Source organism: Anabrus simplex, chromosome 7 (genome assembly GCF_040414725.1).
Source record: "Anabrus simplex isolate iqAnaSimp1 chromosome 7, ASM4041472v1, whole genome shotgun sequence".
In the NCBI taxonomy this organism is placed as follows: domain Eukaryota; kingdom Metazoa; phylum Arthropoda; class Insecta; order Orthoptera; family Tettigoniidae; genus Anabrus; species Anabrus simplex.
In genome coordinates, this window is record NC_090271.1 from 110771172 (window position 1) to 110791079 (window position 19908).

Below are 19908 nucleotides of genomic sequence, written 5' to 3' on the forward strand. Positions count from 1 at the left end.
GCCGTTCGATGCGGCAACCCTGTTATCATAAGAGCAATACTGTTTTCTTAACTTGGAATGAACTATAGTTCCTCATCTTAATCACTAGACCGCAGCACAGGACACTTACCCTTGTGCAAAGTAAAATGCATTGTGGTCATCGATTACACGATGTATCGATATTTCCATTCTTTTCGCGCTATGGGGAGTGCCCCCAATTTTGAAGATGACACGGCATTTCATACCATCGTCTATTACTCTATTTGATGCTAGTTTTTTCACATTTCATGATATATCTTTTTGGTGGCCTTACCTTGTAAGTCAGGGCCTCTCAAATACCCAAAATCTCACGCGTGCAAATCGAGGCGCAAGAGCTCTGTGCACTGTGCATCGTTCCCGCTCGGCTCGACTCGGACCAACGCTTCGCTCTGGGCTACTCGGCTAAGCTCGGCTAAGCTCGCCTCAGCTCGGCTCTACTCGGCGCAATTCAGATCGGATTTGGAGCGCTACGTAGCAAGTGTGGTAGAGGGAGACAGGGGGAGCTAGCGAGATAGGCGTGAGGAGAGAGAGAGTAAGCGCTATTGCTCCAAATCGAGGAGTGGGGGAGTCTGCACTCTGGTCAACCAAGCGAAGTCGTCTTTTGCACCGTGCACAGTGCATGCACCAGGCGCATGCACTCTGAGAGGCCATGTTGTAAGTTATGGACAGAGTTGGTAGCACTGCAAATAATTGATAATATGACCAAAAGGTGGCATCAGTTAAACTCTATACTTCTCTAGATGCATATTTCACTTGTTTTATCAGCCACCACTGATTGGCTTGTTTGCAATGCACACTTAACGAATCTGTTCTTTTATTAGGAGTGAAGTCTAGAGAACATGACGGACACGGTCACAGTTGAGGTGGCCCAAGGAACTTTGAGAGGCAGGAAGACCAACTCAAAATGTGGAGGAACGATCTACCGCTTCCAGGGTGTTCCGTACGCCAAGCCTCCGGTAGGACCTCTCCGGTTTAAGGTAAGGCACTTCGGGAACTCCACAAACAATTTAGTTACCATAAACCGTTACAACGGTCGGTGACTTTGTAACATACGACTATTTTTCTGACTTTCAAATCCTCAACGTTACTCAAGAATATAGAGCGGTGGGTTGAATGGTGACAGTCATTATACTGTATTGCCATCTGCTATTACTATAGGTTAGAGAAAGGAAAGTTGCTTTCAAAGAAAATGTTTCAGTACAACAAACTAAGGTACTTCATTTCTAAAGAAGAACGAAAGGCATGTTTAAATTCAAATATTTTACTATCTAATTAAAACATAGACTTTAACCTCAATTCTAACGGTTTAATTAATTATATGTGAAATAAAATCCTCGTGTGACATCCTCTGTCGAAGGTTGGCGACCATCATAGCTAAGTCTACTCTTGGTATCACTGCACGGAAACGTTCTTCTGTTATATTTTACCACCCGCCCCTTGTGTTCTTAAACCATAAAGCCTCAAATTGGACAAAACGAACTAATAATAAAAATATCTCCTTCACAAAAACAGAGATGATGAGCACGGACAGGAATTATGTTAAAAGAACAATGAAGACGAAATATGGCGAAATGAAGGTCACAACGCAGTTTAAATACCTGGGAGAGATTATCAGCAGCAACGGGATGGATAACGAGCCCATGGAAAATAGGAGACTTAAGTTGGAAAGGCTAAACACTGCCACCAAAGCTATTTACAACAAAAAGAATCTTTCCATTAATGCCAAACTAAGACATTATGATGCTGTGGTAAAACCAGTGATTCTGTATGGGGTGGAAACAGCCACACAAACGAACCTGGAAAAACTAGTAAATATTGAAAGTAGAATATTAAGGAGGATTTACGGCCCAAGGATGGTAGAGGTAAACTGCAGATTACGATCAAATAAGAAGATGTACAAAAGAACAGAAGATCTGGAAACAACAATAAGGAAAATACGGTTGCGATTCTACGGACACATGGTCAGAATGGATCCAGCAAGGTTAAATAAACAAATCTTTAATAAAATATACTACTTGAAGAGCCAGGGGGGTTATGCCAAGCAGATGAAGGAAGAACTCAAGAGGTTAGGAATTGCAGATGAAGAATGTCATGGTAGAGACCAATTAAGGAAAAGACTTTCCAACATAAAGTTCTTGTTGAAGAAAAGAAAGAGCGCAGAGGGGGATGCTGGACTGAAGAGAGAAGAGTGCAACATTCTGAAAGAATGAAGGCACTGTGGCGAAAGAGGAAGGAAGAAGGGATGATAAAAAGGAAGTGAAGTGGTATTGGCGTCGTCCTTAAGTTTGGCCGGGAGATAGTAGGTTCGAATCCCACTATCGGCAGCCCTGAAGATGGTTTTCCGTGGTTTCCCATTTTCACACCAGGCAAATGCTGGGGCTGTACCTTAAATAAGGCCACGGCCGCTTCCTTCCAACTCCTAGGCCTTTCCTATCCCATCGTCGCCAAAAGACCTATCTGTGTCGGTGCGACGTAAAGCCCCTAGCAAAAAAAAAAGAAGTTTGGCCGGTTCGCAAGAAAGAAAGAAATAATAATAATAATAATAATAATAATAATAATAATAATAATAATAATGATAATAATAACCAAGGCCTTCCAAGATTAGCAATCTTGGTTGTATACGGAGTGAGCAATTGCTCCAAAGCAAACTCGAGTTTACAAGCATGACGGCACAAAGGAAACAAACTATTACCCCAGGTGGTAACTCTTTGCAGGAATCCACCGTCGCTGACAAGCAACACACGCATACCAATCGGATTCTAAAGGGGATGCAACGTCATGCTGAAGACGTGTCTGAGCGTCTTGGTAACCTTAAACAGTCACGAAAATTGACATTGACTTTTGAGACTTCCCGAGATGAGAAATGGACAACTAGTGCAAAGTGGTCGGATGAAAGGCGTGCCCGACACAGCAAGGTAATGAAAATCCACTGGATCAAAGGAAAATTGAATAAACGCCAGAATGCAAAATGAAACTTATCGGGGTCCCTAGTTGGCCGCTTAGCGAATAATAAATAAATAAATAAATAAATAAATAAATAAATAAATAAATAAATAAATAAATAATAAAGAGAGGAAAATTCTAGATCCTAAACTCGCAGGCGAGCAATACGGGCTCAGAAGCAGACACGCAAATTCATCTGTTTAACTTTCACATTATTTGCGATTTCTCGTGCTTTTTCTTGTAACATTGGCCCACTCAGTCACATTTCCTTTGCTCGAGCACATTTGAAAAACCCATATACCGCAAAGTTCACTTCTGCAAAAATTGACTCCCGCTTTCTTTCCCGAAGTCGATTCCTATTTTCCTCCCTCTCGCTTAAAATGTCATTCTTATTGTTCACATTGTGTTAATTTAGATTTCCCGCATCCGAAGTTTTCAGAGAACTTTCTTACCGAAATTCCTTTCGCACTTTCTTGTCTCGAGATCTAAACACGGTTGTCCCTTGTTACTAATATTTACTGGGCGACTGAAATGTTACAGTATTTCTGTTTTGACACACGGGCGTTTTTCTGTCGTCGTTTCGACCACAAAAAGTGGTTCATGTATAGTCGGTTGTCGCCGCTTTGCAGTCACCATATAATGCAATGGGAAGAATGCTTCCCCTTTACAAACGAACGTTTTCTCGACCACAAGTGAACCACTGTCGCCAGTTGTAGCCGATCCCGTCCACTGACCACAACCCGACTGCAGCGTTTTACAGACGGGCGCATGATGACGGCGACAAGTTCCCGCTGGCATTTATCATGATGAAGACTTTCGATACGGATACGTTTTATTGCCGAGAATCAAACTCAACCCACTGTATGAAACTACACTAGTGACGCGTATTGTAACAGAATTGAGAAGGTCAGAGTATGGGAGAAAATTTGTGAAGTCTTTCACAGTAACTTCCAGGAGTTAAGCACAAAGGAGAAAAAAGCTAGGTAAGATGTAGACCTACATATAGTTACTTGGAAAATGTTTAATTATTCTCCCATATTCTAGTAGGCTTAAAGCTAGTAACAGTAATTGCTAACTTAAAACATGCATGATATATAAATTAACAGTCAACGAAATTTTAGTCCTTCCTGACAAGGGCATTTCTCTCAAATTCTTCTCGATTGCCAGACAACTTACCCCTCGGCAGACGCAAATTCCTCACGCGTAGTGTTCACAGATCTTCTGCTTATAGTGGGGCAGTCTCTCACGTCCAGGAATCCTTCACATGTGAGGGTGTCGTCGTAACTGTACCCGGCACGATGCCTACGAAATTATGCAATACACAACATGCCTTAGCTATATCCGCAGAAAAACCAATTAACACATTTAGTGGCCCATGAAACACTCTCCACTTATTCGCTAGAATCCCGAAAGAGCATTCTACTGTTCTTCTAGCATTACATACGATAATTGAAGACCTTTTCCTTCGTAAACAAAATTTTCCTTGTATATGGACGTAACAAATTTTTTGATGGAGCAAATCCCTCGTCCCCGATTAAGTTATTCCATTCTCTGTAAGTGGTTTAGAGTTTGGAAGATCAAGTTCATTATTATTTTTTTTCATTTTGTCATAAAGTGAATTGTTAGAACAAACTGTTGAGTCTGAGAACCTCCCGTACGATCCTATGTCAACGTAAACGAAGTTATAGTTTGAATCAAGAGAAAATAAATGTTTGTAATTTAAAAAAATAATGATCACTCTCTGTTGGTTTTATTACACGAACGTGTTTGCGGTTTATAGCTCCAAGACAGTTAGGAAAATGGACACGTTTGACAAAATCTCATGCAATTTTCAACCAGGTATCTTTGTTGGGGGTAGGAATTCGTACTGTGATTGACCGAAGTTCCACTTGCTGAACGACATTACTCCATACGCGGTGAAGTTGGTCGGACCACCTTTTGAAATGTGGTCACACTGAACTAAAGAGGTGGTCGAGCCGGCGACAAAGAATCTAATTGTTATGGTCGACTACGACGGCAGGAAAACGCTCGTGTGTAAGGGCCCTTTTCCTCTTCTTTGTCAGGTTTAACTGAACTACCTGACCTCGAATGAATAGAATAGTAGTGTACAAGCTGGGTTGAAAATCCCTCGGGAACTTGTGAGTAAACAGTCACAGGCAGCATTCCTGTGCAACTAGAATTTTCGGACTGTACACCAATTAGAACGCAAAGTGACCATAACGATAGGTTTGGAAAGAGACATGTACAGAAGAATTAACTTCACGCCTACTATAGCATTTCTTTCTCACTTTTTAGACTGGAGATACCGGGCGAGTTGGCCGTGCGGTTAGGAGCGCGCAGCTGTGAGCTCGCATCCAGGAGATAGCCTAGTGGGTTCGAACCCCACTGTCGGCAGCCCTGAAGATGGTTGTCCGTGGTTTCCAATTTTCACACCAGGCAAATGCTGGGGCTGGACCTTCATTAAGGCCACGGCCGTTTCGTTCCCATTCCTAGGTCTTTCCTGTAGCATCGTCGCCATAAGACCTATCAGTGTCTGTGCGACGTAAAGCAACTAGCTAGACTGGTGATAATATAAAAATTCAAAAGGAATTCCCGTATGCCTGTAGAATGGTTTTAAACAAAAGGATGGCTTAGGCCAGTTTTAAAAAAAGTCCTGAAACGTGTGAAGTGTCCCCTTAAGACGAGTGGACGAGACTAATGGCGATGTCTGCTGTGCAGGGTTCGAGGTGTTTGCTTAAATGATGCATTTTTAGCAGGTGTCTTAGGTAAAATAGAATCGGCTCCGTGGAAAAATGTCCGTATAGGGAGGTGTGGGGTATGCTGAATAACGGCGGCCCTTAGGGTAGCTGCGACTGTATTAACACAACTAGAGACAGTAAATGAACTGTAAAAAAGTAGCAAAGTTTCCTCAATTTTTCTCTTAATCAGTGTCACTTGGCTCCCTTTAGTGTACGCCCATCCATTTGTACAAGTTACCTGCCGGATTAGCTGCTTACTAGGCTTCTTCGGCTGGTAATACACGTTATTAAGATGTTTACTGTGTGGGTTTCTGACAGCCAGTTTTACATGTTCTAGATGCCTCGCGGACTCCATACTTTGACCACACACCGTCATCATCTTGTTGTACAAACGTTGGGACAGATATACATATATATTCCTACTGCATGTTCTTCCACTAGTGTTTGTTCGAATACTTGGTCATTTTTCTTCTTCCTTATTTTAGGACGCCCAGCCCATGGAACCATGGTCTGGAGTTCGAGATGCTTTACGAGAGGGCAACTATTGTTCACAATTAGACCTTCAGACTAAACAGTTAGGAGGTAGTGAAGACTGCCTCTACCTGAATATTTACTCACCTCAGGTAAGTTTAAAAAGAGTTAATCCAAACACCTAGTAAGTGATCTCACCTTCTCATTGTTAATAGTATTTCAACCCTGACCTGTTAATTACGTACACTTTTCTCTTAAATGTGTGTAGAAAATTGGATGAATGTATAATTATCACGAGGATGATTTCAACTGTAAATCGAAAAGTGAAAATTTAATGTGTTTCTTTCAATAGGTGCAACATCATGGTCACTGCTCTCCGAATACTTCGAAGGGATGGTGATAATAATAATAACTCCTTTATCTTGCCGATTTATTTTCCAATGAGGTCTCATTCAGGAACTTATTGACGGATCATTCGTGTATCTCCTAACATGTAGTATAGGCTATTAGGCTTGCGACCGTGAAGTTTAACCCCTTGTGGGTAGGGGCGATAGAATACATCCACAGTCTGTTGTAAAAGGCTACTGAAAGCAGGATTCCCAGGGGTATTAACTTGGGAGCGTAGGTTGGCGACTTCGGGCCCCCTAGCTGAGTATGGCATTATTTCAACTTGCTTACTTATGCCAAGCTCCTAATTTTCCTCTTTACTAAGTGATTTTCCTTGGCCTCGTTGTTTTTCGACCCCGATATTAGATTTGCGAGTTCTAGAGAGCCTTTCATTTTCACGCCCTTCGTGGTCCTCACATTTCTTCCCTCTGTACGTGGGGGCAGTAGAATAACACACACGGTACCCCTGCCTGTCGTAAGGGGCGCCAGGGGCTCTGTAATTTGGAACATGGGCTGACGTGTCCTGGCATTGCTTCCACTTGCTTGTGCAAGGCTCCTCAATCTCATATATCCTATCTGACCTCCCTTGGTCAACTCTTGTTCTTTTCCGACCCCGACGGTATTAGAGCACTCGAGGCCTAGGGAGTCTTTCATTTTCACGCCATTCGTGGCCCTTGTTTTTCTTTGGTCGATACCTCCATTTTCTCAAGTTTCTCATCTCTTCCATTTTTCTCTCTGATTAGTGTTATATAGAGGATGGTTGCCTAGTTGTACTTCCTCTTAAAACAATAATCATCACCATCACCACCACCACCTCACTCTTCTTTTGCTGATAACTTCCATTTTCGAAGTGTCCGACCTCTTCCTTTCTCTTTTTTCTTTTCCTGCCTACTTTACGTCGCACCGACTCAGGCAGATATTATGGTGACGATCAGATAGGAAAGGGTTAGGAGTGGGAAGGAAGCAACCGTAGTGCAGGTTGCCCGATTGAACTGTCTCTTAAAACAATAGTGACCGCCACCCTACTCCTTTAGTTTCTTGACGAGTACAATGGGCATTAATCTAGAAATGCCAGTATGAGAGAAGCTAAAGGTACTGAAGTTCATGAAATAAGTCAGTCGATCAGTTAGAAAATTATTGGAAAACGTCCTCAGTAATAACTAATATTATTAGTCTCTTAAATCAGTTTAGTCAGGATTAGCAAGTAGGCTACAGCTGAGATCGTTCCATCACTATATTTGAGCGTTGCTCTCTGTGTTTCTGTTTTAATTCTATCGCTGGGTACCCTTGAACTGCGAACTTATTCTTTTTCGCGATGTCTTGCTGGGATGAGGCTTATCTAACAGGTCAAAGGTGATTCCTTCCGAATCCCATATCTAAAATACAGTCGCATCGATCTAAAACAAAAGGAGAATGAAGCGCGCACACATTCATCTGACTGGGTGTTTCTCTGCTTCCATTGGCTAGTAACGAGCTCCCTGTTCAATATTCCTCTCAATCTCTATTGGTCAACTCTTGTTTTCTACCGACTCCGATAATAACAATAATAATAATAATAAATGCAAGTCGGTCTGGAGTGATCTATACATACATCAATTTATAACAATGAAAATAGACGTGAATTAATGATGCACTTCCAGGCATCTTAGAAACTTGAAACCAGAGAAGCTGATGACCTCAGGATCCCTAGAAAAATCGAAAATTCTCAAATCTACTGTATTTGTCCAAAGCGATAACATATAGGTTTCGAGGGCTTAAAAGTTTCCTGAAGTCCTCATATTTATCCCCTTCCCTCAAATCAAGATGGCGGCACAATCTGCCAGCCGAGATAGAAAATTGAAATTTGGTAAAATTATAGCTTTTATCCTGTAACCGACGGAAACATTTCGAGGTGTTTACATTTTCAACTTTTTACCCCCCGAAAAATATCGAAATATGGAGGCAATTTTAATGACGGTGCAGACCTTCGTTTCGATGTATTTCGTGGCCAAAGGTAAGTCGTATCACAAAACGGATGACACAACAGGACTCAGCATGAATAAATCTAAAACAATGATCTTGTGATATTTTGTCGTATCTCCATCCCTTATACGTTATAAAGAGCAGCATTTCTCAAGTTTACGCAAATTTTGTACATTTTACACGTAATTTTTTATACTTTCACACAATTGTAGACAAGAAATCATCAAATTTTACACGCATATTCACACAACTCATAGCCATGTGCGAGCCAAAATTCAGTATTGTAGCTTCCATATAAATATGCGAAAAATATTGTTGAAGTTTTAAAAATGTGCCCAAATTTCACCCTATACAAAATTTGTAACTCAATCTGACCCATAAATATGGGAGATATGAGAAACTGTTATAGGACCAACCATGTAGAACGATAGAATGGGCCGCTGATGGCGCAATTCGTTTATCGATATGATGTACCGTTTACGAGCAGTAAATATCGAAATGAAGGTCTGCACTTAAAAACGTGCCCATGTTTATCTGTCATGTATATGAATAAATGCAAGTCGGTCTGGAGCGATCTATCTATCTTATATATAATTCCTATTATATAAATCCAGAAGGCTGATTGACTCACTCACTGACGTTAATGTTTATCCACGTCCAGATGAGCTCGGAACTTGAAATTTGGCTATCTAATAGCTATTAGGCTGTAACCCAAGAAAAAATTCCAGAAGGTTCACATTTTTAATATTCCCCCCGAACAAAATGGCGGAATCAAAATTTCGGGTGCGCTAGAAAACTGAAGTTTGGAAAAAATATAGGTATTACCCTGTAACCGACGGAGAAATTCCAAGAAGTTCCAATGTTTAACTTTTTACATCCGAAATATATCGAAATATCGAGCCAATTTTCATGCCGGTGCAGATCTTCGTTTCGACGCATTTTATGTGTTGACGGTAATTCCTATCATAGAACGGATAGCATTTTCTCGTTTTAAAACTAAGAGATCTATAACTTTGGTACTATGACATTTTGTCGTATCTCAATTCCTTCTACCTCAGACTGAGCTTCATTTTTCGATTTTGGGTCAATATTACTTCTTTTCCATATATTATTTCACTGCTTGAAACACTTATAAGACAGATAGAATCGTACAATTTAGCAGGCACCTTGCTAAGTCCATTGGCCATACGTAACCAACTTTCATTATTCTAGCTGCCATGAATGTGTGGGAAAACGGAAGGACTATATGAAAATACTACTCAAATTTCAGCCTAATCTAGGTTTCTAAGGCATATAAAGTGCAGCCGATGGAGACACGACAAAACGTGAAAGAACCAAAGTTGAAGGTCGTTTCTTGTCGATCTGCTTGCCATGTTCGAAGACTGTAGCTATCTGCTATGTTGGCAAAATAATTTTTCAACTTGTCAAACGCGTGCAAAATTTGACATGGAGCGAAATTTTACACTCTATCTATGGCATAAATAGCCGAGATACGAGAAAAGGTCTTAGGACCGAACATGTAGGCCAATAAAATCAAAGTCTACTAGCGCGATCCGTTTGTCGGTACAAGGTACTGTTCTTCTACAGTAAATTTCCAAATGACGGTCTGCACTTATAAAGGTGCACATCTCCAATCCTGGCTTTATAGCCAGAAGTCTGATTCGCTCACTGACATTAATGATTACATACTTCTAGGTGAGCTAGGGACTTGAAATTCGGCAATCTGATAGATTGGCTGTAATCCAAGGAAAAATTCCAAAAAGTTCAAATTTTTATTTTTTACGCCCCCCAAAACGAATGGCGGATCCAAAATTTCGAATGTGCTAGAAAATTGAAATTTGGAAAAATTACAGTTGTTACCCTGTAACTGACGGAGAAATTTCATAAAGTTCCAATGTTTAACTTTTTACCTCTAAAAAACTTCGAAATATTGAGCCAATTTTCATGCTGGTGCAGACCTTCGTTTCGAGGTATTTTGTGCCTGAACGGTAATTCATATAAAAAAATGGATAGCACTTCCGGTCCCTTGAATGAAGAGATCTACAACTTTGATCCTATGACTTTTTGTCGTATCACAACTCCTTTCACTTGATTGTTGTTCCTGCACATCTTTCTTTCTTTCTTTCTTTCTTAATCTGTTTACCCTCCATGGTTGGCTTTTCCCTCGGACTCAGCGAGGGATCCCACCTCTACCACCTCAAGGGCAATGGCCTGGAGCTTCAGACTCTGGGTCGGGGATAAAACTGGGGAGGATGACCAATACCTCGCCCAGGCGGCCTCTCCAGGGGCCATGCGGGGGGATGGGAAGATTGGAAGGGATAGACAAGGAAGAGGGAAGGAAGCGGCCGTGGCCTTAAGTTAGGTACCATCCCGGCATTTGCCTGGAGAAGAAGTGGGAAACCACGGAAAACCACTTCCAGGATGGCTGAGGTGGGAATCGAACCCACCTCTACTCACTTAATCTCCCGAGGCAGATTGGATCCCGTTCCAGCCCACGTACCACTTTTCAAATTTCCTGGCAGAGCCGGGAATCGAACCCGTATCTCCGGGTGTGGCAGCTAATCACACTAACCACTACACCACAGAGACGGACCCTATACATCTTAGATTTTAAATAAGAAGTGGTCTTGAAACAGCATAGTCGTAAAGGGTTTTAACCGGGTTTGGGGCCTGATGACAAAAATATTCATTTCTCTCAAACCGTTTGACGCTCGAGGTTGAAACTTCACTTGATGACTGCTCCTGTATGCCTTATATTTTAACTAAGATGTAGTCTTAAAACAACACATCCTTAAGGGGTTTAAACTGGGGGTAATGAAATGTAGTATGGCTTTTTTTTAGTGCCGGGATATCCCAGAACGGGTTCGGCTCGCCAGGTGCAGGTCTTTCTATTTGACTCCCGTAGGCGACCTGCTCGTCATGATGAGCATGAAATGATGATGAAGACAACACATACACCCAGCCCCCGTGCCATTGGAATTAACCAATTAAGGTTAAAATCCCCGACCCGGCCGGGAATCGAACCCGGAACCCTCTGAACCGAAGGCCAGTACGCTGACCGTTCAGCCAACGAGTCGGACAAACTGGGGGTGAATTTTGATGATATAAATATTCATTTCTCTGGAACGTTTGACATACGAGGTTAACATTTCACATGATGGTTGCTCCTATACGTTTTAGATTTGAAATAATAACAGGTCTTAAAAATACACATTGTGAGGGATTTTTGGCAGGGGGGGGGGTGAAGACTTGCGACAAAATGATTCATTCCTCCAAACCGTTTGACGTTTGAATTTGTGATTTTACAAGAATTTCGGATGTCGTAAATATAAAATATAATATGATTATAAATATTTCACGTATATAAGGATCAGGACCATGTAGAAGTCGTTAAAGTTCTAAAACTAAGTCTTCACAACAGCCAAGGTACTCGACCGAATTTTTCAATTTCTCTTCTTTATTGCCAAACATATTTATTACAACTCAGAGGTTTAACTGAAGTAATCTTAAACTTAGTACACGACTGGAGGAACATTCTTTGAGACTGTATACCATTAATGGTATGTACGTGGTCTTGCGCACGTTGAATGAAGATTTAAAACTCTCAAATTACTAATCAAATTCCACAAGCTTAACACATATACATAGTAGTCCTAAATAATAATGGAGGTTTCATCTCTTTTTTTTAAAATCAGAGATTGGTGCTGTCCACTATAAACATAAAAATCTGTCTTTGATTTCAAATAAGAAGTGGTCTTGAAACAATACACCTTCAAGGGGTTTTGACTGGGGGGGGGGGGGTGAAGAATGATAACAATAGTATCCATTTATATGAAACCGTTTGAATTACGAAGTAAACGTTTCAAATGGTATCCTCGGTGTTAAGTAACAAAAGGTCTGAAACAAATTTAACCCCTCAGAGAGTTAAATGAGGGTGTAGATCCGATAACAAATATAGCGTGATTCAGCCGCCCATTCCAATGTAGTTTTATGCAACCCACAATATTCATTCCGTCCTGAAAACATCTGCCCTGACGGTATGCTCAGACAACACAACCGGATATCTTGGTATTTACCTCCTACCATGATAGGACGCCGTAATGTTATACTATTATTAAACGCTGGAAGACATGAGTGTGCCTTCTAGTTCATATGAACCTGACACGCTGGCTAAACACTAAATTGATACTGTGACCGCAGTAAACCTAATCCTTTCTATAAGCTGCCCAGGGTGGCAAACGGAACCGTAGTGTAGTTGGTAAAGACGTGACGGAGTGGGCTTACATGTCAATGGGGAGGCTCGAGTCCGGACGAAGATTACAAATTTTTGAAATATTTATTTAATAGGTACCGCATGCAATGTAAGTTCAATACCCGCTTTCATGCAAACTGTGTGTGGATTAATGTGTTTGTGGCCCTAGAAAGGGTCGATTAGTTAGTAGGCCAGACATATACAGATCGGAAATAATAGAAACACAACTGCCTTGCCAATCTTTGATGACCGTTTTGGTTTATGCACATTCGAGCCCGGTGTCCAACAGATCGTCTTACGAGCTGAAGCATTCCAGGTGTAATTGCTCGGTAGGCGTTCGTGATGAGTTACCGGAGCTGGTCGGGGTTTTCCGGCGCTTGAGTGTAAATGATACTCTTCAAATGTCCCTACAAGAAGAAGTCTAACGGCGTTAAATCCGATGATCTGGTGGGCCAACAGGGCCTCCTCGCCCTATCTATTTCCCCGGCAGTTTTTCGTTCAGATGGTTACGAATGGACAAAGTCGAATATGGTGGAGCTCCGTCCTGTTGCAGCCACATCATCAACGATCGTGCAAAGACACATCCTCCAGCAGCAGTGGGAGTTTCTAACGCAGAAAATGCAGGTAGCGAGGGCCCGTCCAATGGCCCTCAAAGAAATAAGGTCCAATCAGCCGATCTCCCAAGATTCCACACCAAACATTCACTCCCCATCGTACTTGATTGGCCGCCTGTTGGACTCAGTGAGGATTGTCCGGACTCCAATAGTGCATGTTGTGGCGATTGACGATTCCCATTACTGTGGAAGCGCGATTCGTCCGAGAACAAGATATGCGATACGAATGCTGCATCATTGTCCAGCCTGCGTAAAAGCCACCGACAGAATTCCATTCGAGCTTTGAAATCCCGCCCATGGAGCTCTTAGTGTAGATGTTAGGCCCCTTTAAACAACAAGAACCAATCATCAATCCTTTGTTGGACATCTGAATCAATATCTGCGCTCGATGAAAGGATGCTACCGGGGTAAGGGAAGATGTTCAGCTCCTGGAGCTGATTGGTGAAAGATCTCGGTCTTACTGGTGCTAAGTGTGAGATATGGCACAAACATTTAAAGAGGCCATGGCTTCTTCTACGACTGAGTTACAACTCCATTCAGAATGCTATAGTTCAACTAATGCTACAAAAGATGTTCGAGTTCTCTCCTTTATTCTGCTCTAATTGATAAGGTTCCCGTCCATTTTCTAATTTATTTGTATCCTTGGAGGAAGTTCATTTTTTACCTGCTGCAATTTTTACCTCCTGCATGACAGTGGCGACGTACAGGGAAACCAATGTGGAAGTAATCAGACATCCTAGCTTAAAAGCTGTGTTGATATGAAAAAAGCTCTCCAATAGAATCAATACTAAAGCCTGCTGCAGTCATATCAGCATAAAGCTACGTCAAATAGCAAGCAATTTCGGTTGAAAAAACCATATACAAAGAGTCATATGTGTTTTACAGGGTCGTTGGTCCTGTATGCCGCGTGTCGGTATACGAGAGCATGGTCACCGTTCCCATACATCCGTAGAAAAACCATCAACTTCCATGAATGGATGATCAGATTGAAAAAGAAAAAGAATAACACTATTTCTAAGGCCTCTTTATCTGTACCCCATTCGTCCAGCACATTGGGGAGAATATCTCTTAACAGATTCATATGCTTTCTCGAAGTCTAATAAAGATTATTATGAGCCTTCTGTTTCTAAGACAATGGTCGCTGATGATTCATATAAGATTTAGAATGTGTTCTCCAAAAAATCTTCCTTTTATAAACCCTGCTTGGTATTCTCCAGACCGAGGAAGTTGGCCGTGCTTCCCAACCCTAGCCCTTTCATATCCGACTGTCACCGAAAATCTTCGTTGTGTTAGTGCGACTTTAAACCAGTAGGTATTCTCCACTTTGACAGTCAACTTGTTCTTCTAAACGATTCAGCCGTGCTTAAGACAATAATTATTATGTATTTAGTAGGGGGCAAGAAGATTCCTCTGTTCGATCGCCCTTCTTGTATAGTGCATGTAGAGAGAAAATATCCATTCTTCCGTAACTTTTCTGTTTCCCAAATGTGATGACATTTTTCAATAATTTCATCGCTGGCACATTTCCACAATAACTGAGTTTTCTCCAAGAGCCCGTTTTGTTTCCATTACAGTACAATTCCATTAGTCCGGCATCCGGCAGTCCGGAACGCCCGATGGTCCGGCACCATACCAGGACTTTTTATGTTATTATCTCTTAATAATGATCTCTCGTGAACAATTTGATGCATTATTTGTCGAAACTAATCGAAGTGTATTTTTTATTATTTCAAATTTAATAGTGCAAATGTATCTGATAAAATACATTTGTTATGCATTGATTTACTTAAATGTTTCTACAGTATCTCTGGAAATATTCAGCCTAGAAGGCTGTGTTCTATACTGAGTACTGGAAAGCCAACCATATGATTAAAAAAAACAGATTTCAAAAATTGAATGTATGGGCCACGTTCAAAAACGGATCGGAACATGCCTTCAAAAAGTGAAGCTGACAGAAGGAAGAGAGAAGTTGTAGATGGAAATACTCTAAATGTTAAAGGAAGACTTACAGATAAAAACATCGACGAACTCCGACATTATTATGGAATGGCAATAAGAAATAACACGTTTAAAAAGAGGAGTGTGTTATTAAACTAATGATTCTACTGATCAACATTTTACTGCAAAACGTCATGTTACAGCTGTTTTCGCTGTACGCCTTAACCTATATCGTAGTAAGAGGTACCGCCCGATAGTCCGGCATTTTCGGTAATCCGGCACCGGGCCGGTCCCGAACGTGCCGGACTATCGGACTTCTACTGTAATACATTTTTAAAAATTCCCATTTCGGCTGCCTAGGGACCACGTTTGACAACCTTTGCAGTACTTTTTTTTTAGCCTTTTTTGCCTTCACTCTCTACCTGTATCTCTTCATCCTTTATCCTACTTCCTTCTTCTGTTCATCCGTGTAGGACGTCCCTTCTCTCACTAGCGTTTCCTCAGTCTCTTGGAAACCGCGGAACTTTTTGACGAGTTGTCTGAATTGATTTCTGTCCATGATATAATCTTCCGGAACCCCCATCTTCAATCAAGTCCATCCTCACTTCTCGAAATCATTTCAGCTCTGTTTTCCTCTTCCTGAAGAATTCAAAGATTCTCTTCTTGAGTCTATTATTGTCCATCCTCAACAAGTGTGCATAGAACTCTAACCTTCTCTTTCTCATCAGTTCAACCACTCCTTCTGTTCATTGATACAATTCTTTGTTATATATGAGTTTCCTCTCCCCATTAGTACATTTGTGCCCAGAATTTTTCTTAGCCATTTTCTTTCTCTCTTCTGGATTATTATTATTATTATTATTATTATTATTATTATTATTATTATTATTATTATTATTATTATTAGGTGCGTATGGACCCCATGGATCACGCAAACCTCTAACGATTCTGTTTTCTGAGTTGCCAAACAGCTCACATCCTTTCTCCGTGGATCCTTTTTCGTCCTTCTGTCCACTTTGCTCCAGTCTTCTTTTTCACTTCGTTTTCTGGTTGCAGTTTCCATCCATTCATTTTTTTTCCTATAGAGGTTTCTGTCCGCGGTGTAAATTGAGTTCATCTGGGCTTTTTTCAGATCCTTCTTCACCTCAAGTACCCATGGAATATTTTTTAGATGTTCTATGTAGGTGAGAATCGTGTGTGTCACTCTACTTGCCGGCAGTCTGCGGACGTGCCCATAGAATTTTAGACGTCTTTTGTGGATGTCTGATGCAATGTTGGAAAGCTCTTCTGTCACTTTGCATGACCTCAGTCTATAAACATATTCTGTTTTCAGGGGGCCGAGATTTTTCCTCATGATTCCTTTTTCTTCTTTTAAAATGTTTTCTAGGTCACCTTTTCCGTTTAGTGTAAGGGTCTCGCTGGCATATAAGACTTCGGGCTTGATTATTGTATTATAGTGTCTGATAATTGCATGACGGGACAAGCACTTTTTATTGTATATGTTGTGAACCCTGCCTTAGGCTTTCCGAAATTTTTGTAGGCGAATGTTCTGGGCAGCCTTCTCCCCTCCCGTTGGTTCAAGTATTTCTCCCAAGTACTTAAAGTATGGTATTCGGTTGATTTGCCCATATGTCGTGTTCAAATTTTGGATGTCAAGTTTTGAGAAGAAGAACTTGGTCTTTTCAAAGGAAATTTGTAGGCCAACCTTTCCAGCACATTCGCTAAGGGTTTCAATTAGTTTATTTAGTTGCCATAATGGTAGGATGTAAGTTTTAGAAAATATTGCTTCAACGTTAAGGTATCGACAAAGCAGTGCAGGGTACTCTATGAATCTCTTTCCCAGTTGTAAAATAGCCCAGTTTTATCCTGGAATAATTGTTATGTTTCTCCTTGTTCAGCTGCCGAAGAGCGGATCAGACGATCTCCGACTGCCTGTCATGGTGTGGATCCATGGTGGAGGGTACGTGTGTGGTTCAGGGGATGCCATATACTATGGAGCCGACTACCTGGTGGACCAAGGAGTTCTGGTCGTCACTATTAACTACCGTCTAGGAATATTTGGTAGGTATCTGCTTAATTTACTATTATTTCTCATCCAGCCTCTGATTCGAATGTCGTGAAGTTACGGACGATTCTGTAATGATATCCTTTATTTCACACCATGATCTCTGTTTTGGGTAAAATTCCCGACTCGCCAGGCCTGTTGAGGTATAGCAAGCCGAGTTACTGCATAGCTTACTACAGTGTGGACCTGCCGGCGTCCTATAGACCGGTATTTTAACCGGATCTCGGAGATATTTAGAAAGTTAGTAAATGATTAAATTACCGAGTTGAGTGGCTGTGCGTGTTAACACGCCACGGCTATGAAGTCAAGCTCTGCATTCAGGAGACGAGTGGGTTCTAATCCTACCGTCGGCTCTCCTGAGAATGATTTTCTGTGGTTCTCCATTTCACTTCCAGGAAAATGCCGGGACAGTTCCTAGTTCCTATTTCAGAGGATACAGCCATTTCTTTCCATCTCCTTACCTAATATCATTCCTTTATTCACCACCATTCCTTACCTCCTCGACTAAGATTGGCACAAGAAAGGGCCTTTCTATAGTAGCGAAAAACTTAATAGAATAACTGTTGTTCAACATAAACGTCATAACGTTTAACTTGCTTCTTGCGTATTTTTAAAAAGAGACCACCACCAATCAATTTTACAAGTCGACGCCTCTGCTTCTGCTCCTTATTTTGGCGCCGTCATCGGTCCTTGCGGCTTCCCTATAACTACATAACTTTCGGTGGTGCTTTTTGAAGATCCAACCAGCCTCCGGAATGAAGACTTACTTACTTACTTACCTACTTACAGTACATGGATATCTATATATATAAAATAAGAGTTTTGTCTGTACATTGCTCAGAATTTAAAAAGGATGGTATTTCTGTATCAGTCGCGTCCACAGTAACAAGGAAATGTACTTTTTAATTTTCCGTAATTTCTGTCTGTCTGTCTGTCTGTCTGTCTGTCTGTCTGTCTGTCTGTCTGTCTGTCTGTCTGTCTGTCTGTCTGTCTGTCTGTCTGTCTGTCTGTCTGTCTGTCTGTCTGTCTGTCTGTCTGTCTGTATGTACACGCATCACGAGAAAACGGCTGAAGAGAATTTAATGAAAATTGGTATGCAAAGTCGGAGAATAAGTCTCCACAATCTAGGCTATAAATAATTGTATTAACGCTGAGTGAAATGCTAGTTTAGGGGAAGGCCTAAAATTTAATTTTCAAATATTTACGTTATTATTGGTCGTATCTTAATGAAAATTGGTATGAAAAGTCGGGATAATAAGTCGATATAATCTGGGCCATAAATAATTGTATTCACGATGAGTGAAATGGTAGTTTATGGGAATACCTAAAATTTAACTCTCAAATATTTATCTTATTACTGGTCGTATCTTAATGAAAATCGGTAGGCAAAGTCGGGAAATAAGTCGCTACAATCTAGACTATAAATAATTGTATACACGCTGAGACAAATGGTAGTTCAGGGGAAGGCCTAAAACTTTATTCTCAAATATTTATGTTTTTAGTGGTCCTATCTTAATGAAAATCGGTATGGAAAGTCATGGAATAAGTCGCTATAATCTAGGCCATAAATGATTTTATTCACGCTAAGTGAAATGGTAGTTTAGGGGAGGGCCAAAAATTTAATTCTCAAATATTTATCAGTGGTCGTATCGATAAATACTACATAACTAAAGTTATATAGCAATTTAAATTTCCGATCGTTTATGTCTTATACATTGTTACCGTACCGGCTAAGATCACAGATATATTCACGAATTTGGATTTTTGTTACTAAGTCCGTATCACCGCCGAGTCACGAGAAAATGGGTAAACAGAATTAAATGAAAATCGGTACCGGTATGTAAAGTCGAAGAATAAAGAACTTCAGTCTACGCTATAAATAATTTTATAAGACTCCCTAATATTGCAGAGTCGGAAGAAAACTAAATGTTAAGGCCTACAATATAGAAAGCTCATAAAATTGATCAACAATAACATTACATTGACCATTTTTTGTTGTGATGTGCTTTGTGTCTTCTGTTGCCACTCATCTATGATAGATAGGATTACTGCTGTATACCGAGTATTTTTAAAAATTTGCTTTACGTTGCACCGACACAGATAAGTCTTCTGGCGACGATGGGCTAGGAGTGTGAAGGATGCGGCCTTGGCCTTAATTAAGGTACATAACAGCATTTGCCTGGTGTGAAAATGGGAAACCACGGAATACCATTTTCAGGGCTGCCGATAGTGTAGTTCGAATCCACTATCTTCCGGATGCAAGCTCACAGCTGCGCGCCCCTAACCACACGGCCAACTCGCCCGGGCGTACCGAGTGTAACAGCCTGCCTGAATATTGGCGGGAAGTAGCTGAGGAGTTAGAACATTTTCTTCTTTAGTGTGCCATTTCTCTGATTCATACATTTTCTGATACTACTGGTACGTTACATCTACTGGTTCATCCTGGTCATTCCAGCTCTGAAACGCTGGACTGTTAGATCGGCACCGTAGTTCTGTTCGTTAAAAGTGAGAAAATGTGAG

At 41.0% G+C, this 19908-nt stretch overlaps 1 protein-coding gene across 1 annotated transcript in view; it reads left to right on the forward strand.

Annotated features, from left to right (window-relative positions):
* The first annotated feature begins 816 nt into the window (after positions 1 to 816).
* LOC136877304 (esterase FE4) overlaps positions 817 to 19908 on the forward strand; it is a 60071-nt gene continuing 40979 nt past the window's right edge. The window contains exons 1-3 of the mRNA XM_067151236.2: positions 817 to 995; positions 6185 to 6322; positions 17222 to 17384. Of these exons, the coding sequence (XP_067007337.2) occupies positions 858 to 995; positions 6185 to 6322; positions 17222 to 17384 (439 nt within the window). The 5' untranslated portion in view covers positions 817 to 857. The remainder of the gene's footprint in view (positions 996 to 6184; positions 6323 to 17221; positions 17385 to 19908) is intronic.